Genomic DNA, 26,561 nt, shown 5'->3' on the forward strand with positions numbered 1-26,561 from the left:
TATGAAAATATAACAAAGACAACTCTTCCTAGAATAAAGACCAGAGGACACAGGACAACATCCAGACCACATCCACACGTGCGAGAACCCAGTGCCTCGTAAAGGGGGTAAGATACAAGCCCCGGCCCCGCGGGACCTGATCGCCCCTCCCCCCAGCTCCCAGCGGGAGAAGAGCAGGCAGAGCAGGAGGGAGACGGAGCCCAGGGCTGCTGAACACCAAGCCCCAGCCATCCGGGCCAGAGCGCAGACACAGTGCATGCGCGGGGCCCTGGATACTAGGGAAACAGGGCAGCAAGAACAGTGAGCAGGCACTGGAGGCCTGGCGCCGGAGGACATAAGAAAAGCGAGCGGCCATTTTTTTTTTTCTTTTTTTTTTTTTTTGCTGTTTTGTTTTGGCGAGCGCTTTCTGGAAGTCATAAAGGGATAGGGACCCCAATACTAGGGAAACAGGGCAGCAAGACCGGTGAGCAGATGCCTGAGGCTGGCGCCGGAGAATAAAGAAACACGAGTGGCCATTTTTTATTTATTTTATTTTTATTTTTTTAATTAAAAAAAAATTTTTTTTTTTTGTGGTCGTCGTTTTGTTTTGGTGGGTGCTTTTTGGAACTCTTAAAGGGGCACGGTGGGACACTTAATACAGAGGTAGAGAATCCGGGGATCTCTGGGCACCCTAATCCCCTGGGCTGCAGGGAGCAGGGAGGCCCCTTAGGGAGATAAACAGCCTCCAGGCCTCTTCCCCTTCAACGCGACTCCACCACTTTGGAGCAGAAGCCTGAGCCAGGCCACGCCCACAGCAACAGCGGAGATTAACTCCATAGCAGCCGGGCAGGAAGCAGAAACCCTGTCTGCGCGCAGCTGCCCAGCACAAGCCACTAGAGGTCGCTGTTCTCCCAGGAGAGGAGGGCCACAAACCAACAAGAAGGGAAGTTCTTCCAGTCGTCACTCGTCCCAGCTCTGCAAACTATTCCTACAACCATGAAAAGGCAAAATTACAGGCAGACAAAGATCACAGAGACAACACCAGAGAAGGAGACAGACCTAACCAGACTTCCTGACAAAGAATTCAAAATAAGAGTCATAAACATGCTGACAGAGATGCAGAGAAATACGCAAGAGAAATGGGATGAAGTCCGGAGGGAGATCACAGATGCCAGAAAGGAGATTACAGAAATGAAACAAACTCTGGAAGGGTTTATAAGCAGAATGGATAGGATGCAAGAGGCCATTGATGGAGGCCAGAGAACAGGAACGCATAGAAGCTGACATAGAGATAAAAGGATCTACAGGAATGAAACAATGTTAAGAGAACTGTGTGACCAATCCAAAAGGAACAATATCTGTATTATAGGGGTACCAGAAGAAGAGAGAGGAAAAGGGATGGAAAGTATCTTAGAAGAAATAATTGCTGAAAACTTCCTCAAACTGGAGGAGGAAATAATCGAACAGACCACGGAAATACACGGAACCCCCAACAGAAAGGATCCAAGGAGGACAACACCAAGACACATAATAATTAAAATGGCAAGGATCAAGGACAAGGAAAGAGTTTTAAAGGCAGCTAGAGAGAAAAAGGTCACCTATAAAGGAAAACCCATCAGGCTAACATCAGACTTCTCAACAGAACCCTACAGGCCAGAAGAGAATGGTATGATATATTAAATTCAAAGAAACAGAAAGGCCTTGAACCAAGGATACTGTATCCAGCACGACTATCATTCAAATATGATGGTGGGATTAAACAATTCCCAGACAAACAAAAGCTGAGGGAATTTGCTTCCCACAAACCACCTCTACAGGACATCTTACAAGGACTGCTCTAGATGGGAGCACTCCTAGAAAGAGCACAGAACAAAACAACCAACATGAAGAATCAGGGAGGAGGAATAAGAAGGTAGAGAAGAAAAGAATCTCCAGACAGTGTATATAACAGCTCAATAAGCGAGCTAAGTTAGGCAGTAAGATACTAAAGAGGCTAACCTTGAACCTTTGGTAACCACGAATTTAAAGCCTGCAATGGCAATAAGTACATATCTTTCAATAGTCACCCTAAATGTTAATGGACTGAATGCACCAATCAAAAGACACAGAGTAACAGATTGGATAAAAAAGCAAGACCCATCTATATGCTGCTTACAAGAAACTCACCTCAAACCCAAAGACATGTACAGACTAAAAGTCAAGGGATGGAAAAACATATTTCAGGCAAACAACAGCGAGAAGAAAGCAGGGGTTGCAGCACTAATATCAGACAAAATAGACTTCAAAACAAAGAAAGTAACAAGAGATAAAGAAGGACACTACATAATGATAAAGGGCTCAGTCAAACAAGAGGATATAACCATTCTAAATATATATGCACCCAACACAGGAGCACCAGCATATGTGAAACAAATACTAACAGAACTAAAGGGGGAAATAGACTGCAATGCATTCATTCTAGGAGACTTCAACACACCACTCACCCCAAAGGATAGATCCACCGGGCAGAAAATAAGTAAGGACACGGAAGCACTGAACAACACAGTAGAGCAGATGGACCTAATAGACATCTACAGAACTCTACATCCAAAAGCAACAGGATACACATTCTTCTCAAGTGCACATGGAACATTCTCCAGAATAGACCACATACTAGGCCACAAAAAGAGCCTCAGAAAATTCCAAAAGATTGAAATCCTACCAACCAACTTTTCAGACCACAAAGGCATAAAACTAGAAATAAACTGTACAAAGAAAGCAAAGAGGCTCACAAACACATGGAGGCTTAACAACACGCTCCTAAATAATCAATGGATCAATGACCAAATCAAAATGGAGATCCAGCAATATATGGAAACAAATGACAACAACAACACTAAGCCCCAACTTCTGTGGGACACAGCAAAAGCAGTCTTAAGAGGAAAGTATATAGCAATCCAAGCACATTTAAAAAAGGAAGAGCAATCCCAAATGAATGGTCTAATGTCACAATTATCGAAATTGGAAAAAGAAGAACAGATGAGGCCTAAGGTCAGCAGAAGGAGGGACATAATAAAGATCAGAGAAGAAATAAATAAAATTGAGAAGAATTAAACAATAGCAAAAATCAATAAAACCAAGAGCTGGTTCTTCAAGAAAATAAACAAAATAGATAAGCCTCTAGCCAGACTTATTAAGAGGAAAAGAGAGTCAACACAAATCAACAGTATCAGAAATGAGAAAGGAAAAATCACGACGGACCCCACAGAAATACAAAGAATTATTAGAGAATACTATGAAAACCTATATGCTAACAAGCTGGGAAACCTAGGAGAAATGGACAACTTCCTAGAAAAATACAACCTTCCAAGACTGACCCAGAAAGAAACAGAAAATCTAAACAGACCAATTACCAGCAACGAAATTGAAGCGGTAATCAAAAAACTACCCAAGAACAAAACCCCTGGGCCACATGGATTTACCTCGGAATTTTATCAGACATACAGGGAAGACATAATACCCATTCTCCTTAAAGTTTTCCAAAAAATAGAGGAGGAGGGGATACTCCCAAACTCATTCTATGAAGCTAACATCACCCTAATACCAAAACCAGACAAAGACCCCACCAAAAAAGAAAACTACAGACCAATATCCCTGATGAACATAGGTGCAAAAATACTGAACAAAATATTAGCAAATCGAATTCAAAAATACATCAAAAGGATCATACACCATGACCAAGTGGGATTCATCCCAGGGATGCAAGGATGGTACAACATTCGAAAGTCCATCAACATCATCCACCACATCAACAATAAGAAAGACAAAAACCACAAGGTCATCTCCATAGATGCTGAAAAAAGCATTTGACAAAGTTCAACATCCATTCATGATAAAAACTCTCAGCAAAATGGAAAGAGAGGCCAAGTACCTCAACATAATAAAGGCCATCTATGATAAACCCACAGCCAACATTATATTGAACAGTGAGAAACTGAAAGCATTTCCTCTGAGATCGGGAACTAGACAGGGATGCCCACTCTCCCCACTGTTATTTAACATAGTACTGGAGGTCCTAGCCACGGCAATCAGACAAAACAAAAAAATACAAGGAATCCAGATTGGTAAAGAAGAAGTTAAACTGTCACTATTTGCAGATGACATGATACTATACATAAAAAACCCTAAAGACTCCACCCCAAAACTACTAGAACTGATATCGGAATACAGTAAAGTTGCAGGATACAAAATCAATACACAGAAATTTGTGGCTTTCCTATACACTAACAATGAACCAACAGAAAGAGAAATCAGGAAAACAACTCCATTCACAATTGCATCAAAAAAAATAAAATACCTAGGAATAAACCTAAATAAAGAAGTGAAAGACTTATACTCTGAAAACTACAAGTCACTCTTAAGAGAAATTAGAGGGAAAACTAACAGATGGAAACTCATCCCATGCTCATGGCTAGGAAGAATTAATATAGTCAAAATGGCCATCCAGCCCAAAGCAATATACAGATTTGATGCAATCCCTATGAAACTACGAGCAACATTCTTTAATGAACTGGAAAAATAATTCAAAAATTCATATGGAAACACCAAAGACCCCGAATAGCCAAAGCAATCCTGAGAAAGAAGAATAAAGTAGGGGGGATCTCACTCCCCAACTTCAAGCTCTACTATAAAGCCGTAGTAATCAAGACAATTTGGTACTGGCACAAGAGCAGAGCCACAGACCAATGGAACAGACTAGATACTCCAGACATTAACCCAGACATATATGGTCAATTAATATTTGATAAAGGAGCCATGGACATACAATGGCGAAATGACAGTCTCTTCAACAGGTGGTGCTGGCAAAACTGGACAGCTACATGTAGGAGAATGAAACTGGACCATTGTCTAACCCCATATACAAAAGTAAACTCAAAATGGATCAAAGACCTGAATGTAAGTCATGAAATCATTAAACTCTTGGAAGAAAACATAGGCAAAAACCTCTTAGACATAAACATGAGTGACCTCTTCTTGAACATATCTCTCCAGGCAAGGAAAACAACAGCAAAAATGAACAAGTGAGACTGTATTAAGCTGAAAAGCTTCTGTACAGCAAAAGACACCATCAATAGAACAAAAAGGAACCCTACAGTATGGGAGAATATATTTGAAAATGACACATCCGATAAAGGCTTGACGTCCAGAATATATAAAGAGCTCACACGCCTCAACAAACAAAAAACAAATAACCCAATTAAAAAATGGGCAGAGGAACTGAACAGACAGTTCTCCAAAACAGAAATACAGATGGCCAACAGACACATGAAAAGATGCTCCACATCGCTAATTATCAGAGAAATGCAAATTAAAACTACAATGAGGTATAACCTCACACCAGTAAGGATGACTGCCATCCAAAAGACAAACAACAACAAATGTTGGCGAGGCTGTGGAGAAAGGGGAACGCTCCTACACTGCTGGTGGGAATGTAAGTTAGTTCAACCATTGTGGAAAGCAGTATGGAGATACATCAAAATGCTCAAAACAGACCTACCATTTGACCCAGGAATTGCACTCCTAGGAATTTACCCTAAGAATGCAGCAATCAAGTATGAGAAAGATCAGTGCACCCCTATGTTTATCGCAGCACTGTTTACAATAGCCGAGAATTGGAAGCAACCTAAATGTCCATCAATAGATGAATGGATAAAGAAGGTGTGGTACATATACACAATGGAATACTACTCAGCCATAAGAAATGGGAAAATCCTACCATTTGCAGCAACATGGATGGAGCTGGAGGGTATTATGCTCAGTGAAAAAACCAAGCGGAGAAAGAGAAATACCAAATGATTTCACTTATCTGTGGAATATAAGAACAAAGGAAAAACTGAAGGAACAAAACAGCAGCAGAATCACAGAATGCAGCAGAATCACAGAACGGAAGAATGGACTAACAGGTACCAAAGGGAAAGGGACTGGGGAGGATGGGTGGGTAGGGAGGTATAAGGGTGGGGGAGAACTAGGGGGGTATTAAGATTAGCATGCATGGGGGGGTGGGAGAAAGGGGAGGGCTGTACAACACAGAGAAGGCCAGTAGTGATTCTACAACATTTTGCTATGCTGATGGACAGTGTCTGTAAAGGGGTTTATAAGGGGGACCTGGTATAGGGGAGAGCCTAGTAGACATAATATTCGTCATGTAAGTGTAGATTAATGATACCAAAAAAAAAAAAAGCAGTTCCTGTGTGGAGACCTCCAATGAGTTCTACACAAGGGTATAAAGGGCATATAAAAGTGTAGGCAAAGGGTCTGTTTGTGTTTATACAGAGGATCAAAGCCTAATTGGGCTACTCCGAAAATGAACTAAGATACAATATGAAAAAGAACTTCCAACAGCAGCACTCTCTGGAAGACTCATGCCAGAAGATGATCATCAAAAAACCCCAACAAAGATCCACGCACTGTCACAGGTGTAGATGCACTCATCTCACCAGTTCCTGGACTTGCCATGGGAATGAGGAAGGAGATATCTAAGCTGGCCTGTGCATACAGTAAAACAACAAATGTGACTGGATCTGTACTGTTGGAACTCAACCAAGAATTAGGAGAAGTGCAAATTGTAGCGCTCCAATATCTTTCAACTACAGACTATTTACTGTTAAAAGAACATATGGAATGTGAACATTCCCCAGGAATGGGTTGTTTTAATTTGTCTGATTTCTCTCAGACTGTTCAAGTTCAGTTGGACAATATCCACCATATCAAAGATAAGTTTTCACAAATGCCTAAGGTGCCTAACTGGTTTTCTTGGTTTCACTGGAGATGGCTGGTAATTACAGGTATGCTTTGGTTACGTAACTATACTCCTATTATGTTAATGTGTGTGCACATTTTAATTAGTAGTTTAAAACCTGTACATGCTGAAGTTACTCTACAAGAAGATATGTCAAAGAAATAATCAATCTTCCCATGTTTTCTTCTGACTACTACTTCTATAGCTTTTCTTCTTCCTTCCTAATTACAACCCTTAAATAGAATTCGTGCCTCATATCAAATTTACCGAGTATCATAATTCTTCCAAGTGGTAAGGATACCTCAAGACAAATGCTGGGCATAGAAGCCACAGGGCATAAATATGCAAAGAAGTAAAAAGCTAACCATTTCAAACAATAAGGCTTCTCTCTCTCACTTACCAACTTTACATTTCCCTGTATGGCCCTGGAAGATGACTGGTTAACCAGAGATGGGTAAGATTCCTGAAGGGAGGAACAACCTAAGACAGGCACAGTCGCAGGGGGGTCATCAGGTGAGAAATTGGGGATCAACAGAGGTGAGGCTTAGAACCTCACCGCCCTGTTCTGAGAGAAATCTTCTGCATACGTGGATGTTTTATTGCCCTTGTCTAGCTTGGATTAACACATAGTCTACAGGCACACACCTGATCATCTACATTTGCTCTCTTACAACACTAAACTATGTTTTCTACCTTTATCTTGTATCTACCTACCACTTCAGCATTTTATTAAAAATAATAATAATAAAGAGAGAAATGTGGTATCCACATATAAATCAAGTATAAAAATCAAACGAGTATTCATATTTGAACTGACTGTTTATAGTTCATAATGCATGAGCAAAACCAAAAGTTTCTGTGATGACTGCCCTTGTACTGTTCACCATGTAACTTATTCACTATGTAAGAATTTGTTCTCCATGTAAGAACTTGTTCGTTATGCTTCAGAAGATTGGAGACTGACGAAAATTAGGCTTGGGGTGGATTAATGATTGTGCATTGAGCATTGAGTCCCCTATACAGAATTTTATTGTTGTTAACAACCATTTAATCAATAAATATGAGAGATGCCCTCACAAAAAAAGAAAAAAAGTACAGGCTTCCAATTGTAAAATAAATAAGTAACCGGGATGTAATGTATAGCATAAGGAATATAGTCAAAATATTGTAACAACTTGGTATGGTGTCAGCTGGTACCTAGAATTATCATATATATAAATGTTGAATCACTGTGTTGTACACCTGAAACTAATGTAATGTAATACTGTGTGTCAACTACTCTTCAATAAAAAATAATTATCTACAAAAAAAAAAAAATTCTGAGGTAATTCCATCTGGCCCGGGGGTTTTGTTCCTGAGTAGTTTTTTTGTTACCTCTTCAATTTCTTTGCTGGTACTTGGTTTGTTTAGATTTTGTGTTTCTTCCTAGGTAAGTGTTGGAAGGTTGTATTTTTCTAAGAAGTTGTCCATTTCTTCTAGGTTTTCCAGCTTGTTAGCGTATAGGTTTTCATAGTATTCTCTAATAATTCTTTGAATTTCTATGGGGTCCATTGTGATTTTTCTTTTATCGTTTCTGATTTTGTTGATGTGTGTTGATTCTCTTTTTCTCTTAATAAGTCTGGCTAGAGGCTTATCTATTTTGTTTATTTTCTCAAAGAACCAGCTCTTGGTTTCATTGATTTTTTTCTATTGTTTTATTCTTCTCAATTTTATTTATTTCTTCTCTGATCTTTATTATGTCCCTCCTTCTGCTGACTAAGACCTCATTTGTTCTTTTTCCAATTTCGATAATTGTGACGTTAGACTATTCATTTGGGATTGTTCTTCCTTCTTTAAATATGCCTGGATTGCTATATGCTTTCCTCTTAAGAGTGCTTTTACTGCATCCCACAGAAGTTGGGGCTTTGTGTTTTTGTTGTCATTTGTTTCCATATTTTGCTGGATCTCCATTTTAATTTGGTCGTTGGTCCATTGATTATTTAGGAGCATGTTGTTAAGCCTCCATGTGTTTGTGAGCCTTTTTGCTTTCTTTGTACAATTTATTTCTAGTTTTATACCTTTGTGGTTTGAAAATTTGGTTGGTAAGATTTCAATTCTTTTGAATTTACTGAGGCTCTTTTTGTGGCCTAGTATCTGTTCTATTCTGTAAAATGTTCCATGTGCCATTGAGAAGAATGTGTATCCTGTTGCTTTTGGTTGTAGAGTTCTGTGGATGTCTGTTAGGTCCAACTGTTCTAGTGTGTTGTTCAGTGCCTCTGTGTCCTTACTTATTTTCTGTCTGGTGGATCCATCCTTTGGAGTGAGTAGTGTGTTGAAGTCTTCTAAAATGAATGCATTGCGTTCTATTTCCTCCTTTAGTTCTGTTAGTATTTGTTTCACATATGCTGGTGCTCCTGTGTTGGGTGCATATACATTTATAATGGTTATATCCTCTTGTTGGACTGAGCCCTTTATCATTATGTAATGTCCTTCTTTATCTCTTGTTACTTTCTTTGTTTTGAAGTCTATTTTGTCTGATACTAGTACTGCAACACCTGCTTTTTTCTCCCTTTTGTTTGCATGAAATATCTTTTTCCATCCCTTGACTTTTAGTCTGTGCATGTCTTTGGGTTTGAGGTGAGTCTCTTGTAAGCAGCATATAGATGGGTCTTGCTTTTTTATCCATTCTATTACTCTGTGTCTTTTGATTGGTACATTCAGTCCATTTACATTTAGGGTCATTGAAAGATATGTACTTATTGCCATTGCAGGCTTCAGATTCATGGTTACCAAAGGTTCAAGGTTAGCTTCTTTAGTATCTTACTGTCTAACTTAACTCGCTTATTGAGCTATTGTAAACCCTGTATGGTGATTCTTTATTTCTCTCCCTTCTTATTCCTCCTCCATTCTTTATATGTTGGGTGTTTTATTCTGTGCTCTTTTGTGTTTCCTTTAACTGCTTTTGTGGGTAGTTGATCTTATTTTTTACCGTTATTTAGTATTTGGTTGTTCTGCTTTCTTTGCTGTGATTTTATTTTCCCTAGTGACATCTGTTTTGCCTTAGGAGGGCTCCAATCTGGAGTAGTCCCTCTAAAATACCCTGTAGAGGTGGTTTGTGGAAGGCAAATTTGCTCAACTTTTGCTTTTATGGGAATTGTTTAATCCCTCCATATTTAAATGATAATCGTGCTGGATACAGTATTCTTGATTCAAGGCCCTTCTGTTTCAGTGTATTAAGTATATCATGCCATTCTCTTCTGGCCTATAAGGTTTCTGTTGAGAAGTCTGATGATAGCCTGATGGATTTTCCTTTGTAGGTGACCTTTTTCCTCTTTCTAGCTGCCTTTAAAACTCTGTGCTTGTCCTTGATCTTTGCCATTTTAATTATTATGTGTCTTGGTGTTGTACTCCGTGGGTCCCTTCTGTTGGGAATTCTGTGTACTTCCATGGTCTGAATGATTATTTCCTCCCCCAGTTTGGGGAAGTTTTCAGCAATTATTTCTTCAAATACACTTTCTATCCCTCTCTGTCTCTCTTCTTCTTCTGGTACCCCTATAATGTGGATATTGTTCCTTTTGGATTGGTCACACAGTTCTCTTAATATTGATTTATTCCTGAAGATCCTTTTATCTCTCTCTGTGTCAGCTTCTATGCATTTCTGTTCTCTGGTTTCTGTTCCATCAATGGCCTCTTGCATCTTATCCATTCTCCTTATATATCTTTCCAGAGATTGTTTCATTTCTGTAATCTCCCTCCGGACATCATCCCTTAGCTCTTGCATATTTCTCTTCAGCTCTGTCAGCATGATTTTGACCTTTATTTTGAATTCTTTTTCAGGGAGACTGATTAGGTCTATCTCCCCAGGTTCCTTGTCAGGGGAGGATGTCTGGGTTAGTCTGGTCTGTATCAAATTCTTTTGCCTTTTCATGGCTATAGAAGTATTTGTGGGGAGCTGTCACGTGTATGGGCTGGGAGAACATCCCTTCTTGCTGGTTTGTGGCCTTCCTCTTCTGGGAGAACGGCGACCCCTAGCGGCTTGTGCTGGGCAGGTGTTGCCAGACAGGGTTTCTAATTCTTGCCCGGCTACTGTGAAAAAAGCTCTTCCCTACTGCCTCAGGCTGCTTCTCCACTATGGTGGAGCCGCGTCGGAGGGGAAACAGGTGGGAGTCTGTTATCTCCATGAGGGGCCTCCAAGCTGCTCTGCTGCCCAGGCATTAGGGCACCTGGAGTTCCCCGGGATTCCCAGCTGCTGGGCTAAGTGTCCTGGGATGTTTCCATCCAGCTGTTGGGTCCCTGTCCCTTTAAGACTTTCAAAAAGCACTTGCGTTTCTTTGTCCCAGGGGTGCCAGCTGAGGGGACCTGCTCACAGTTCTTACTGTTCTGTTTCCCTAGTTTCCAGCACCCCACGCACGCACTGTGTCTGCACTCTGGTGCGGATGGCTAGGGCTGGGTGTTTAGCAGTCCTGGGCTCCGTCTCCCTCCCTGCTCCAACTCCTCTTCTCCCCCCGGGAGCTGGGGTGAGGGGCACTCAGGTCCTGCCGGGCTGCGGCTTGTATCTTACCCCTTCACGAGGTGTTGGGTTCTTGCAGGTGTGGATGTAGTCTGGCTATTTCCCATATCTTCTGGTCTCTCTTTTAGGGATAGTTGTATTTGCTGTATTTTCAAAAATATATATGGTTTTGGGAGGAGATTTCCACTGCTCTACTCATGCCACCATCTTGGCTCCACTCCCTTTATTTTAATGCCACATCAATAATTTGTTTTAAATGAACGCTTCCTGTACATTTCTTAGGTCTGTTTTTGGTATTGCTATTATAATTGGTCTATTTCACTATGGTAGAGAAAATGGAAATTTCTAACCAGGATGCTCACCTGCTCTTGATATCACCCATTGTGTACATAGATAGCCTATTTGCATATCTGTGGGCAGCAGGATGTTTACCAGGGACAGAGTGACTGGTTAGTCATGGGAGTACTTGCCAAGGCCATTGTTTATCCATGGTTTCTTTATCATATATTAATTGACCATATATGCTCGAGTTTATATATGGGCTCTCTAGTCTGTTCCATTGGTCTATGGGTCTTTTCTTGTGCTAGTACCGAATTGTTCTTGATTACTTTGGCTTTTCAGTAGAGCTTGAAGTCAGGGAGCGTAATTCCCCCCACTTTATTCTTCCTTCTCAGGATTGCTTTGGCTATTCAGGGTCTTTTGTGGTTCCATATGAATTTGAGAACAATTTTCTCTAGTTTGTTGAAGAATGCTGTTGGCATTTTGATAGGAATTGCATTGAATCTGTAGATTGCTTTAGGCAGGATTTTGACAATATTAGTTCTTCCTATCCATGAGCACGGGATGTGTTTCCATTTATTGGTATCTTCTATAATTTCTCTCATGAGTCTCTTGTAGTTTTCAGAGTATAGGTCTTTCACTTCCTTGGTTAGGTTTATTCCTAGGTATTTTATTCTTTTTGATGTAATTGTGAATGGAATTGTTTTCCTGATTTCTCTTTCTGCTAGTTCATCCTCAGTGTATAGGAATGCAACAGATTTCTGCGTATTAATTTTGTATCCTGCAACTTTGGTGAATTCAGATAGTAGATCTAGTAGTTTTGGAGTGGATTCTTTAGGGGTTTTTATGTATAATATGTCATCTGTAAACAAGGACAGTTTGACTCCTTCCTTACCCATCTGTATGCCTTTCATTTCTTTGTGTTTTCTGGTTGTCGTGGCTAGGACCTCCAGTACTATGTTGAATAAAAGTGGGGAGAGTGGGCATTCTTGTCTTGTGCCCAATCTTAAAGGAAAAGCTTTGAGCTTCTTGCTGTTAAGTATAATGTTGGGTGTGGGTTTGTCATATATGGCCTTTATTATGTTGAGGTACTTGCCCTCTATACCCATTCTGTTGAGAGTTTTTATCATGATTGGATGTTGAATTTTGTCAAGTGCTTTTTCAGCATTTATGGGGATGATCATGTGGTTTTTGTTCTACTTTTTCTTGATGTGGTGGATGATGATGGATTTTCGAATGTTGTACCATCTTTGCATCCCCGGAATAAATCCTACTTGATCATGATGGATGATCCTCTTGATGTATTTTTGCATTCAGTTTACTAATATTTTGTTGAGTATTTTTGCATGTAAGTTCATCAGGGATATTGGTCTAAAATTTTCTTTTTTTGTGGTTTCTTTGCCTGGTTTTGGTATTAAGAGAGATGCTGGCCTTGTAAGATGAGTTTGGCAGTATTCCTTTATCCAGTTTGTTACCATATAATGTTTCCTAGTATTCTCATAATTCTTTCTATTTGTGTGGTGTCTGTAGTGATTTTTCCTTTCTCATTTCTGATTCAGTTATTGTGTAGAATCTGTTTTTTTCTTGATAAGTCTGGCAAGGGGTTTGTCTATTTTGTTTATTTTCTCAAAGAACCAGCTCCTGCTGTCATTGATTCTTTTTGTTGTTTTATTCTTCTCAATTATATTTATTTCTGCTTTAATCTTTATTATGTCACTCCTACTGGCTTTGGGCCTCATTTGGTCTTCTTTTTCTAGTTTCATTTATTGTGCATTTAGACTGTTCATTTGGGATTGTTCTTCTTTCCTGAGATAGACCTGTATTGCTATATATATCCCTCGTATTACGGCCTTTGCTGCCTCCCATAGATTTTGTGGTGTTGAATTATTGTTGTCATTTGTCTCCATATATTTCTTGATCTCTGTTTTTATTTGGTCATTGATCCATTGATTGTTTAGGAGCATGTTATTAAGCCTCCATGTGTTTGTGAGCTTTTCCTTTTCTTTGTGTAATTTATTTATGGTTTCATATCTTTGTGATCTGAGAAGCTGGTTGGTACAATTTCAATCGTTTTGAATTTACTGAGGCTCTTTTTGTGGCCTAGTATGTGGTCTATTCTTGAAAATGTTCCATGTGCCCTTGAGAAGAATATGTATCCTGTTGCTTTTGGATGGAGTGTTCTGTAGATGTCTGTTAGGTCCGTCTGTTCTAATACATTTTTCAGTGCCTCTGACTCTTATTTTCTGTCTGGTTGATCTGTCCTTTGGAGTGGGTGGTGTGTTGAAGTCTCTTAAAATGAATGCATTGCGTTCTATTTCTCCCTTTAATTGTGTTAGTATTTGTTTCACATGGGTAGGTGATCCTGTGTTGTGTGCATAGATATTTATAATAGTTATATCCTCTTGTTACACTGACCCCTTTGTCATTATGTAATGTCTTCCTTTGTCTTTTGTTACTTTCTTTGTTTTGAAGTCTATTTTGTCTGATACAATACTGCAACTCCTGCTTTTTTCTTCCTATTTGTTGCATGAAATATCTTTTTCCATCTCTTTACTTTCAGTCTCTGTATGTCTTTGGGTTTGAAGTGAGTCTCTTATAGGCAGCATGTGGATGAGTCCTGCTTTTTTATCTATTCAGTGACACTATGTGTTTTGATTGGTGCATTCAGACCATTTACATTTAGGGTGATTATAGGTATGTACTTATTGCCATTGCTGGCTTTAGATTCGTGGTTACCAAAGGTTCAAGGTTAATTCCCTTACTATCTAACAGTCTAATTTAACTCTCTTCGTATGCTATTACAAACACAGCCTAAAGGTTCTTTTTTCTTTTTCCTCCTTTTTCTTCTCCTTCCATTCTTTATATATTAGGGATCATATTCTGTACTCTTTTGTCTATCCCTCACTTGAAATCTGTTTAGCCTTAGGAATACTTCCATCTATAGCAGTCCCTTCAAAATGCACTGTAGAGGTGGTTTGTGGGAGGTAAATCTCTCAGTGTTTGCTTATCTGAAAATTATTTAATCCCTCCTTCAAATTTAAATGATAACCTTACCAGGTAGAGTATTCTTGGTTCAAGGCCCTTCTGCTTCATTGCATTAAATATATCATGCCACTCCCTTCTGGCCTGTAATGTTTCTGTTGATAAATCTGATGATAGCCTGATAGGTTTTCCTTTGTGTGTGATCTTTTTTCTCTCTTTAGCTGCTTTTAAAAGTCTGTCTTTATCCTTGATCTTTGCCATTTTAATTATTATATGTCTTCCTTGAGTCCCTTGTGTTGGGAAATCTGTGCACCTCCATGGCTTGAGAGACTATCTCTTTCCCCAGATTGGGGACATTTTCAGGAATTACCTCCTCAATCACACTTTCTGTCCCTTTCTCTCTCTTCTTCTTCTGGTACCCCTGTAATGTGAATATTGTTCCGTTTGGATTGGTCACACAGTTCTCTCAATATTCTTTCATTCTTAGAGATCCTCTTTTCTCTCTGTGCCTCAGCTTCTTTGTATTCCTCTTCTCTAATTTCTATTCCATTTACCCTCTCTTCTTCTACATCTAATCTGATTTTAAATCCCTCCATTATATGTTTCATTTCAGATATGGAATTTCTTTTTGATTGAATCACCATCTTAAATTCATTCCTGAGTTCTTGAATATTTTTTTGTACCTCCATGTGCATGTTTGTCATTTTAATTTGAACTCTCTTTCAGGAAGGTTGGTGAGTTCAGTTTCATTTGGCCCTTTTTCTCAGGTTTGTGAGATTTTGGTCTGGACCAGATTTCTTTGACGTTTCATATTTCTATGTGGCTCCCTCTAGTGCCCAGAAGCTCCAATCTCTGGAGCTGCTAAGCCCCTAGACTGAAGTTGGGGGTCATAGGGGAGCAGCGCTGCTGCCTTGGGGGAGGAAAGAGCTGTTTCCTGAGTCCCGGCTGCAGTGCCTGTCTCCAGTGTCAGAGCCAGTGGGCCGAGCACACAGGTGTAAGCCTCTGTGCTTTGCATCTCTAGCTGTTGTAGGTGGGGCCTCCCTCTGGCTGGCCTGACGCCAGTACAGTGAGTGCAGGTTTGCAAGCCGGTGCTGGCTGGCCAAGAGGAAGGTGCAGCAGGCTACACATCACAGTTGGGGGCCTTGGAGCTGAGTAGGCAGCCAGGGGGATGGAGCTCCTGAAGCTCCTCAAAGTTCCCAGCCTGCTGGGCAGACGTGCCCAGACAACCTTGTCCACCTATCCCTTCTCCTGCACAGCAAGCTCCGTGCAAGTCCCGCCCCTTCAGCAGCCCTCTCGGTGCTAGGAAGCCTCTCAGACTGCCTGCCTTTCCTTTATCTCAGTCTCTCAAACACTCTGCCCGTCCCAGCTCCCCAACCCCACCAAGCTCCAGAGCACCACAGAATGCAGGTTTGCGCTCCAAAGCAGACCTCCAGGGCTGGAAGTTCAGCAGTTCCAGGCTTCCACCCCCCTCCCCACTCTGTTTCTCTTCCTCCTGCCAGTGAGCTGGGGTGAGGGAAGGGCTTCAGTCCCACCAGATCAAGGCTTTCGTATGTTACCCTGCTTCATGAGGTGTGCTATGTTCTTGAGGTCTGTATGCAGTGTGGTGCAGCCTTTTTTTCTTTTGCTGTGTTAGGGTTAGTTGTATTAAGTATATTTTCTTACTGTATGTGGTTTTGGGGGTAGTTCTCTATCTCACCTCTCATATCGCCATCTTGAATCCCCTGTGTTTTCTCTTTTAATGATTTACTTAAAAAGGCTTTCTCTGCCTTACAATTAATAAAAATCCTCCCATGTTTTGTTTTGTTAATAGTCATGGGTATTTTCTTGGTTTAAATTTTTGCTCCATCCAGAATGTGGTTTTCTATTTTCTGAGATTTAAAATACAGTGTATCAGTTTGCTAAGGCTATTGTAATAAAATACCACAAGGGGGTGGATTAAACAACAGAAATTTGTTGTCTCAGTTCTAGAGGCTAGAAGTAAAAACTCCAGCAGGGTTGATTGCTTCTGAGGGCTGTCAGGGAAGGCTCTATCTTCTTGGCTTATAAGGTGGACATCTTTGCCCCATGTCTCTTCATATCATCTTCCCTCTATGTGTGTCTGTCTCTCAGTTCAAATTTCTTTTGTTATGGACATCAGTCATATTGGATTAGGACCCACCCTATTAACTTCATATAACTTATTATATCTGCAATGACTCGGTTCCCAAATAAGGTCACAGACTGAGGTACTAAGGATTAGGACTTCATATGAATTTTAAGGGGATACAGTTCAACCTTTAAAATATGAATTAACACTGTTCTTTTCCTTTTGACTGTCCAGTTGTTTCAAAACTATTCATTGAATAATCCATCTTTCCAGTTATTTGAATGTTGCCCTGATCATTTATTAAATTAACATTTGTATTAGGTAGGCATTTTATGATTTACCTCTTCTGTTTTCCTGCTCTGTCAGGCTATTCTTGCTAAAGGCAAGATTTTACATCATTTCTCTCAAATAGTGGGTGGAACTATAATTTTGCATACTATAGTAGAAATGATGAGAGTGATGACCACTTAAGATTGAACAGGAAATTACTGTTACAGGGGTTAGTATCATTCAAGGATGTGGCTGTGGATTTCACCCAGGAGGAGTGGCAGCAACTGGACCTGGCTCAGAGGACCCTGTACAAGGATGTGATGCTGGAGAACTTCAACCACCTGGTCTCAATGGGTAAGGATGGCTTCTCTACATAACTCAGTTTTATCCAACCAAGTGCTTTTCCTTATTGGTTGCTGTAGTTAGGTAGTTCCTGGCATAGAAAATGACTTTTGTGATCTTGATACCTTTCCAAATGGAGATCATTATTTGTTGAGGGCCAACTGGACTGCTTCATTATAGACCTGAAACTGTATCTTCTCTTTCTCCTTCAGTGTAGTCAATCTCAATTTCTCTCTGTGATTTCCATTTAATAGGGTATCCAGTTTCCAAACCAGATGTCATATCTAAGTTGGAAAAAGGAGAAGATCCATGGGTCATAAAGAGAGACATATCAAATTGGGTCTATCCAGATGAAAATCAGGCAGATGGGAGACAAGGGAAGTGAAATATCCATTTATTTATTTTTCATTGATTGGTTCCTGAGGCTTATGTTTCTATCCTTATTGAAATCTCTTCTTCTTTGTTCCTGTACTGAGAATTTGGAAGACATTCAACAAATAATTTATCAGTTAAATAATTGTGAACCTTTATAGGGGCAAGCTACTTTTTAATTGAATGTCTCTATGTATGAATATATATCATATATATGTTTTTTAACTCCCTTTTATGGAAAGGCTTAATAGGCAATAGAAAGCAAATTCCTTCCATGAACATAGGTTGTACTCTAAAAGGTAAGACTTCAGATGGCTGTACACAATTAAATGTCAAATTCAGTTACTGTTTTTCAAAGTCCAGAGAAAACTAATCTCAAGAGATGCAACAGAATTTGAGAAGGCATTTTTCAGAGCATGCAGCTGTAGCTGCTTTGAAAGATACAGTGTTGATGCTGAAGAAGAGAATGAAGGTAAAGAGGGTGGTGGGGGTTAGAGACTACATGAATAAAACCTTAAAGTTAGGGAAATATGCTTTTCTGGAAGAACTTTGCTAATTTTACTTAATACATATTGAAGGCATTTATAAAAAGTAGCAGAATTCAAGCTTGGATTCTTGGTGTGAATCTGATACTGAATCCATAGCAAGATCTTGGATTTTTCTGTTGTTTGTTAGGAAAGTGGACTGAAGAGAGTTATTTTGAGTACAGAAGAAACCTCATTTCTTTGGATAGTGGTGGCAGGATAATAGTAAAGTATGTATAGCAAGTGACTTGTAAAATAAATGAATTCAAAAGGTGAAAAGGGTTTCTATTCAGAATGGGAAATGGGAAGATTATAGAAGAGTAGTCGAAGATTTTAGTAATAATAATGCAAACACTTTTCTATCTCCTTCAGGTCTAGTTTTTCCATATTTCTCTTTAACATCTTTGTCTATCCATTCATCTGATCATGCTGTATGCTGCACTCTCTTAAAAGACAGCCTATCTCCATTGCTGTATTCTGAGTTCCTCAACTATTTTGGGTCAGTCATTTCCATTTTTCCACATTCTGTTAATTGTTCTTTATGACTTTTATCTTTCTTTCTTTTAGACAGGAAAAGTAACCTTGACAACCCCCAATCATGTATTTTGGGGTCTGTTTCCTTCCATAATAAGATACTGAAAGGAGTAACAAAGGATGGTTCATTGTACTCCATTTTAAAAGTCTGTCAAGATGATGGCCAGCTGCAGAGATGTCAGGAAAACCAAGACAAACTTTTCAGGCAGGTAACAGTCATCAACAACAGAACAGTGACTATGGAGTCAGGCCATAAGTATAATGCATTGGGAAAAATATTTCAAGAGTGCATAGAGCCAGATACTTCAAGACAAAGACCCCAGAATTGTGATACATTTAAAAAGAACTTGAAATGTAATACTGAACTACTTAGTCACAATAAAAGCAGTTCAAGAAAAAACCCTGATGAGAGTTTGGGGTATGGAAAATCTTCTAGCCATGGTGCATCCAATTATGATCTTGAGAAAAATCATGATGGAGTAATACCCTGTGATGATGATCAGTGTGGAAACATTTTTAGCAATAAAAAATCCCTTATTCAATATCAGAATGTTGAAACTAAAGAGAAAACCTGTGTGTGTATTACATGTGGAAAAGCCTTTGCTAAGAAGTCACAGCTTATTGTGCATCAAAGAATTCATACTGGAAAGAAACCATATGATTGCGGTGCATGTGGGAAAGCCTTCAGTGAGAAGTTTCATCTTATCGTACATCAGAGAACTCATACTGGAGAGAAACCTTATGAATGTTCTGAATGTGGAAAAGCCTTCTCTCAAAAATCATCCCTTATTATACATCAGAGAGTTCACACTGGGGAAAAGCCATATGAATGTAGTGACTGTGGGAAAGCCTTCTCCCAGAAATCACCCCTCATTATACATCAGAGAATTCACACTGGGGAGAAACCTTATGAATGTAGAGAGTGTGGGAAGGCCTTCTCCCAGAAGTCACAGCTGATCATACATCACAGAGCTCATACTGGAGAGAAGCCATATGAGTGCACTGAATGTGGGAAAGCCTTCTGTGAGAAGTCCCACCTCATTATACATAAAAGAATTCACACTGGAGAGAAACCTTACAAATGTACTCAATGTGAAGAAGCTTTCAGTAGGAAGACAGAACTCATTACACATCAGTTAATTCATACTGGAGAGAAACCTTATGAATGTACTGAATGTGGGAAGACCTTCTCCCGGAAGTCACAGCTCATCATACATCAGAGAACGCATACTGGAGAGAAACCCTACAAATGCAGTGAATGTGGAAAAGCCTTCTGTCAGAAATCACATCTCATTGGACATCAGAGAATTCACACAGGAGAAAAACCTTATATATGTACTGAATGTGGAAAAGCCTTCTCCCAGAAGTCCCACCTCCCAGGACATCAGCGAATTCATACAGGAGAAAAACCTTACATATGTGCTGAATGTGGAAAGGCCTTTTCCCAGAAGTCAGACCTTGTTTTACATCAGAGAATTCATACTGGGGAAAGACCCTATCAATGTGCTATATGTGGAAAAGCTTTCATTCAGAAGTCACAACTCACTGTACACCAGAGAATTCATAACAGTGGTAAAATCATAATGAACTGAACACAGAAAAGCCTTCAAAATTAGCTCAAGCCTCAATAAATATTAGAAACCATATTAATTAGTTTGTGGAAGACATCTTCATAGGTAAAACTTTACAGGAAATTCATTTCTGTTCAGTGATACCTAACTGTAAGTAAAGATGATGGAAAATAAATGGACATTTCAACATGACCTATAAAGCTTTTAAAGTTATGAACTGAATGGCCAGTAGGACAAATTATGTATATAAAATATTGTCAAATTACATATTTATCATGCCACATAACAATAACCAATTGTGAAATTGATAGTATTAGCTTGGCATAATTTTGTCCATAGAGTAATTCACTATAAATGATATGAAGAAAGCTTGAGTTAAAAAAAGTTCCTAGAAACTACATGAGAAGGGGCTTAACATGACTCCTAAAGATATATGTAAAATTGTGATACAAAGATGGAAAGATAGGTTGATCATATTCAATAAAGTTGACATTTATGTGTTTCCCCATCTCAAGTATGTACATTGATTGTAAAGTAATGATCCTCTGGAAGGATCCTGGACTTTAGATTTGATGTTTCTTGACCAGGTCTCCCTTTATTGTCCCTCACTGAGAATTTGGTATGGTGGAAAGAGTTTGGTACTGAATCAGATGGTCTTGGGTTTTAATTCTGGCTCAACTACTCACAGATTGTGTGACTTAGGGCAATATTGCTTCCACTCTCTGAATATTTTTCTTATTGGTAAAAAAAAAGTACAATGAATATGGGTTAATGTTAGTTCTTTTTCTTTCTTCTGTGACTTCTCAGTCTTCATTATATATTAACAAGTTCTCACTGGCAAGAAATCTTACAAATGTGCTTTAGGTGAGGAAGTCTTCAGCAAGAAGACAACTCATTAGTTAATACATGAGTTAATATTAGTTAATGTTCTTTTTATCTTTTCTATCCTCCTGAAATAGGGGGTTAAGACTGATGTGTAAAAGCTACATCTGAACTTGCTTTGCACTCCATATACACTTGATATCCCATTCCTATGACTGGTTGATTTCACTGTCTGACCCAGGTTGCCTTGATTCTTGGTATGTTAAAGTGACATATTATTATACTTTCATTATTTTTTACATTTATATAAACTGAGGTGATTGCACATAAAGACCCTGTCTAATGTCTCTTCCATTCTTTTCTAACTTTTGGCCTGCAGCCCCAAATGTTTTCCCAGAAACTGAGGACCCTTGGAATAAGAAGTCATGCCTGCCATAGATTTAAGAGCTTGATATCTCTAAGAAAATACCTGTCTGCCGTCCAGTGGTCCCATCTATTCCTTTATAAGCTACTTTAGATGAGCCCCCTTGTAGGAGAGCATACCTGGCAGGATGAGGTGTCTGTATGGGTAAACATGGCTTACCCATGTTCACATAGTTCCCACTGGTTTCCTTCACATTTCCTGCCCACCTGATCCTGTTCCTGCATGGCTAACTGTCTTTTGTGAAAATATGGGGCCCCTCCATGTGAGAACCTCTTCAGAGGAGAGGGCACTCCTCACAGGAATGTGGGAACCTGTGTGGGCAATTTCCTGGTCTCATTAGGAACAGTGAGCTGAGCACACTGGAATCAGAATTGACCATTCAGACCTGGGAAAGAAGGCCTAAGGATAGATCTCATGGATTAGGTCCTCTGAGGGTCCCTGGTGGAAGATGTGCCAACTGGCTGTCATGAAGGCATAAAGACAAAGGATCATATTGGGAACACAGAAATTCAGCAAAGAAGAATTTCTGTATAGGGACAGTGATAGAATTTATGTAGATAAAACAAATATTTCCTATCTTAGAGCCCCCCCACCCATTCGGTGCTTCCACTCTCAGAGCCCCCAGGAAACTTTGTTGATGTGATAATGGGTTTCTATAAAAATCCCAATTCAGATTTAGCACCTTCTGGTTTCACACTTCATTTCCCCCCCAGCATTTTATTAGAAGAGCAAGCCAGTGCAAAAAGGCAAGAAATAATGGGCATAAGGATTGGAAAGTAAAAATAAAATGGACATTATTTAAAGATGGTTCAATTGTGTATAAATAAAACAAAAATATTTAAGTATTAGAAATAAAGAAGCTTAGTTGCTTTATAAAAACCAAGTAGATTTTAATTCAAGAATGCAGGGTTTGTGCAATGCACGAATACCACTTGGTATAATTCATCAAATTAATAGCCTAAAAAGAATAACCATATGATCATTTCAATAGATGCAGGAAAATTATTTGACAAAAATTCCACATCCATTTAGAATAAAAACAAACTCAGACTAAAGGGCACCTTCCTCAAATTGTTAAAGGACATCTATAGAAAATTTACAATTATCATATTTAATGGTGAACGACCAAATGCTTTCTTCAAGACTGGGAAAAAGGCAAAGATGTTTGTTCTGCTCTTCCTAGTGAATATTGTCTTGGTGATCTTAGCTAGTGTGGTAGGGAAAACAAAGGGGAGAGAAGTGAACCATACAGTTGGAATTGAAGAAATATAATTCCTCTATTTATGGACAGCATGATCTACATAGACGATCTCAACAGCTACCAAAAAATTTACTAGGCATAATAGGTGGATTTTGCTAAATATTTAAATAAATGGAAAGATATACTGTTTGCACATTCAGTATTTTTAAGATATCAATTCTCCTCAAATTGACTTGTATATTCAATTCTATCACCCACAAAAAAAACAGTAACAGACTTCTTTGTAGGAATTGACAAGCTGATTCAAAAATTTATATGGAAATGCAAAATTTTATATGGAAATAAAACACTTGAGAAAAGAACAAGAAGACTCACATAACCTGATTTCAAAGCTTATTAAAAGGTAGGATAATCAAGGTTGTGGTATTGGTGTAAGCACAAACAGGTGAGGGAAATAGGATAGTGTACAAATCAAACCACACATATATGGACAACAGATTTTTAACAAGGTAGCTCAATGGACAAATGGTAGTTTTTTCAACAAATAACGGAAAAATTGGAAATCCATATGCCCCACCCCCCCACACGCACAAAAAAACTGTAGCTCATATACAAAAGCCAACTTGAAATAGATCATGGACATAAATGTAAAAAGTAGAAATTAAGTTCTAGCAGAAACAGACAATACCTATGTTTGTCATGTGAAGATTTTTCAGTAAGACATAAAAAAGCATCAAATTGAGAACTGATAAACTAGAGCTCATTGTAATGATAACTTCTCTTCAAAATACATTGTTAAGAAAATGACCTGATTACAATGCCATGGATTCATCCTGCATATTCCCTCTGTCAGACCTGGAGTCAGTCATTTCTCCAGAGAGCACTTAGTGGTCAATTTGAAAATCCTAGTCTGGCTGCTTCAGATACTCAAATCAGCAGGGCATCATTGAGTCTAGAACACCTTTAGTGAACTTGACAAGGGATCAGAACTTATTTTAAATTATTAGTTTATACTTATCCATATTTTTAATAAAATCCTCAATATTTTAATATTTCATTTTACACCAAAAATAATGGTTCCCAGCAACAGCAAAATTATTTTATAGTATGCCTATACAAATTTCAAGTTTTCACTTTTATTGCTATAATAATAAATGAAAAAAAGATTAACAAAATCTATTCTTATGTTGATACCTTACATTTAATATTTTTCCATTTCAATAGCTATAAAAATTCAAACAAATTAAAAATAATTACATTAACAAGCTAAAAATGCAAACAGTACTCAAGGAGGTACAGTAGTAACATCATAGATTTTCTGTGAAAGCTCAACTTTCCCTTCTTTCTACCTATAAAATTATTTTTGAGTCATCTTTGCAGATGAATCCTTGACATACTCCCCCATGTTGATTATTAATTTCATATTCTAGGTATCAATTATGTTTTCTCATTACCAGCTCTGTATCATAATGCTTACCCACCAGCTATAGCCAAGTTAACATCATTTCTATTCATGTAGTTATGGCTAGAAATTCCACCTTCATCTTCCAATGAAGGACTTGATGTTTGAGTCTTTATCTGCAGTAGCCCCAGAGGCAGCCAGTCAATTATCTTAATGAAGACTTCCTGTGGTGCATCATAATGTGATGTGAATTGAGGCTTCTATATTCTAATGGTTTATTCCTTAACTGGATTACAGAAATTTTGATACATTCTGAAATATCATATTTCTGACTTGAGATTGAAAGGTCACAGAATTATATAAGAAGTCATTCAGTTATTGTCTAGCACTTTGTCTTACAAATCTGGAGCTGTGAGAGGTCTCAAGTAATCCTTAAGATGGTCATCTAGAAGCTCCAGTCTTCTAAAGGATTGTACCTCTATCATACTGTCAGGAGCTTCATAACTTTGTTAGTAACGGGCAGCTCACACATCATGGCCTATCTCTTTACCATATCAATACATGCATGTCACCATCCTCCCCTTAGAATTTTTTTACCAGATTAAACAGGAGAGCTACTTTATACAAAGTCTGATGTAATATTTTAAAGCCGGAAAGTTCTTTGAAGGTTACACATTTTCCTTCATCAAAACAAATAACTCTCTTTCGTTCCTTTCCCTGATACCTAAAAGAAAATCAAGGTATCAAGAAACAAAAGCAAAACACAAAGAGCAGCTTAGTGGTCATACATCAGAAATCATAATTCAAACCCAGGTATTCTAATTCCAGAGCTCACACTCTTAACCACTATGTCGTGCTGCCCCCTCTGCTTTGCTCACTCTTCAACTGTTCTTTGAACTAGTTCATGATATGTGGTGCCTGCACAAAGGTTCTCTTTCTATTTAGCCAACCTTTATTGAAAAATACTCTCAATTTAAAAACATTTAAAAATCACTTAGTTTAATCAATTCAAAAATTTAAATCAATTAAAAAACAGTTGTTCAAAAAAGGACCTATACTAGGTCCTGGCAATAAGTTAGCTTTTTAGAAACATATAAAAATAGAAATCAGGTTGGATTTTTAAATGAGCTGAGAGAATTAGTGTATGAACAATGGGGATTGTATTAAAACTTATTCAGAGGACCCCCCCCCCACTAAGCTCTGGCCCTCTAAGATGGGATCATCTAGAAATATAATCCCTTGTGAAATGTCCTGATTAATAATACTCTTGCTTTGTTGCAGGCGGTGCCAAAAATTACCAGCAGACACTGGTTCTGGATTTTGTTGAGATGATCTAGAGGAAGCCTGATCTAATACTTCAAAATGCTTTGGGATTCATTATATAAGGAAATCCTTGAAGAATTCCCAGATATGGCTGCCTGAAGAGGGTCACACCATCCACAGTTATACCTGCCAGAGGTAGGCTAAGCCAATCATTGAAGGGGCCATATGGTCATATAATGCAAAATATGACCATGAATATATTCTAAGGCTCTTATACATGAAGTGGTATATTACTTGTAGATAGGCTGAGATAAGCAAAGGTATATAGTACAAATGCTAAAAATTCCACACACACACACACACACACACACAAACAATTGTAGCTAATAATCCAAAAGAGGATAAAAAGGAATCACAAAAAATATTCAATTAATATATCAGAAAGCAGAAAAAGGAATAAAAAAATAGATTGGACAAATAGAAAAAAAATTGAAATGACAGACAATCTAATAATATAATTTATCACATTAAATATAAGTGATCTAAACAATGAGGAAACCAATTAAAGGAAAAGATTGTTGGACAAAAAAAATCACTGCCCAATTATATGCTGCCTAAAAGAAACACATTTTAAATGTAAATATACAACTATACTAAAAGTAAACGGGTGGGACCGTATGGGCAATATATTCATAAATGACTATCTGATAAGGGGTCAACATCCAAAATATATGAAGAACTCACATGCCTCAACACCTCAAAAAAATAACCCAATTAAAAAATGGGCAGAGGATCTGAACAGACACTTCTCCAAAGAAGAAATATGGATGGCCAACAGGCACATGAAAAGATGCTCCACATCACTAATATCAGGGAAATGCAAATTAAAACCACAATGAGATATCACCTCACACCAGTTAGGATGGCCAATATTCAAAAGATAAGAAACAACAAATGCTGGCAAGGATGCAGATAACCCTCCTACACAGTTGGCGGGAATGTAAATTGGTTCAACTGCTGTGGAAAGCAATATGGAGGTTCTTCTGAAAACTAAAAATAGAAATACCATTTGACCCAGTAATTCCATTCCTAAGAATTTACCCAAAGGAAATAAGATCCCTGATTCAAAAAGATATATGCACCCCTATGTTTATTGCCACACTATTTACAATAGCCAAGATAATGGAAGCAACCTAAGTGTCCATCAATAAATGAATGGATAAAGGAGAGGTGCTATATATAT

The 26,561-nt window shown here is 38.5% G+C and overlaps 2 protein-coding genes across 7 annotated transcripts in view; one reads left to right on the forward strand and one right to left on the reverse strand.

Annotated features, from left to right (window-relative positions):
* Positions 1-26,561, forward strand: part of ZNF300 (zinc finger protein 300) — a 131,639-nt gene that overhangs the window by 10,102 nt on the left and 94,976 nt on the right. For 4 of the 6 annotated variants that reach the window (XR_008993275.1, XR_008993276.1, XR_008993279.1 and 1 more), the window contains exons 4-7: positions 17,091-17,217; positions 17,460-17,586; positions 18,673-21,285; positions 25,337-25,513. Coding sequence is in view for 1 of the 6 variants with exons in the window: in XM_057490645.1 (XP_057346628.1) it covers positions 17,091-17,217; positions 17,460-17,586; positions 18,673-20,227 (1,809 nt within the window). In the remaining 5 variants the exon portion in view is untranslated. Of the gene's footprint in view, positions 1-17,090; positions 17,218-17,459; positions 17,587-18,672; positions 21,512-25,336; positions 25,514-26,561 lie in introns of those variants that run through there. The other 2 variants (XR_008993277.1, XM_057490645.1) reach the window with 2 other exon arrangements.
* Positions 1-26,561, reverse strand: part of SMIM3 (small integral membrane protein 3) — a 126,142-nt gene that overhangs the window by 8,429 nt on the left and 91,152 nt on the right. The gene's annotated exons all lie outside the window — the stretch shown is intronic.

The sequence above is a fragment of the Manis pentadactyla genome, chromosome 2 (assembly GCF_030020395.1).
Source record: "Manis pentadactyla isolate mManPen7 chromosome 2, mManPen7.hap1, whole genome shotgun sequence".
Lineage (NCBI taxonomy): Eukaryota > Metazoa > Chordata > Mammalia > Pholidota > Manidae > Manis > Manis pentadactyla.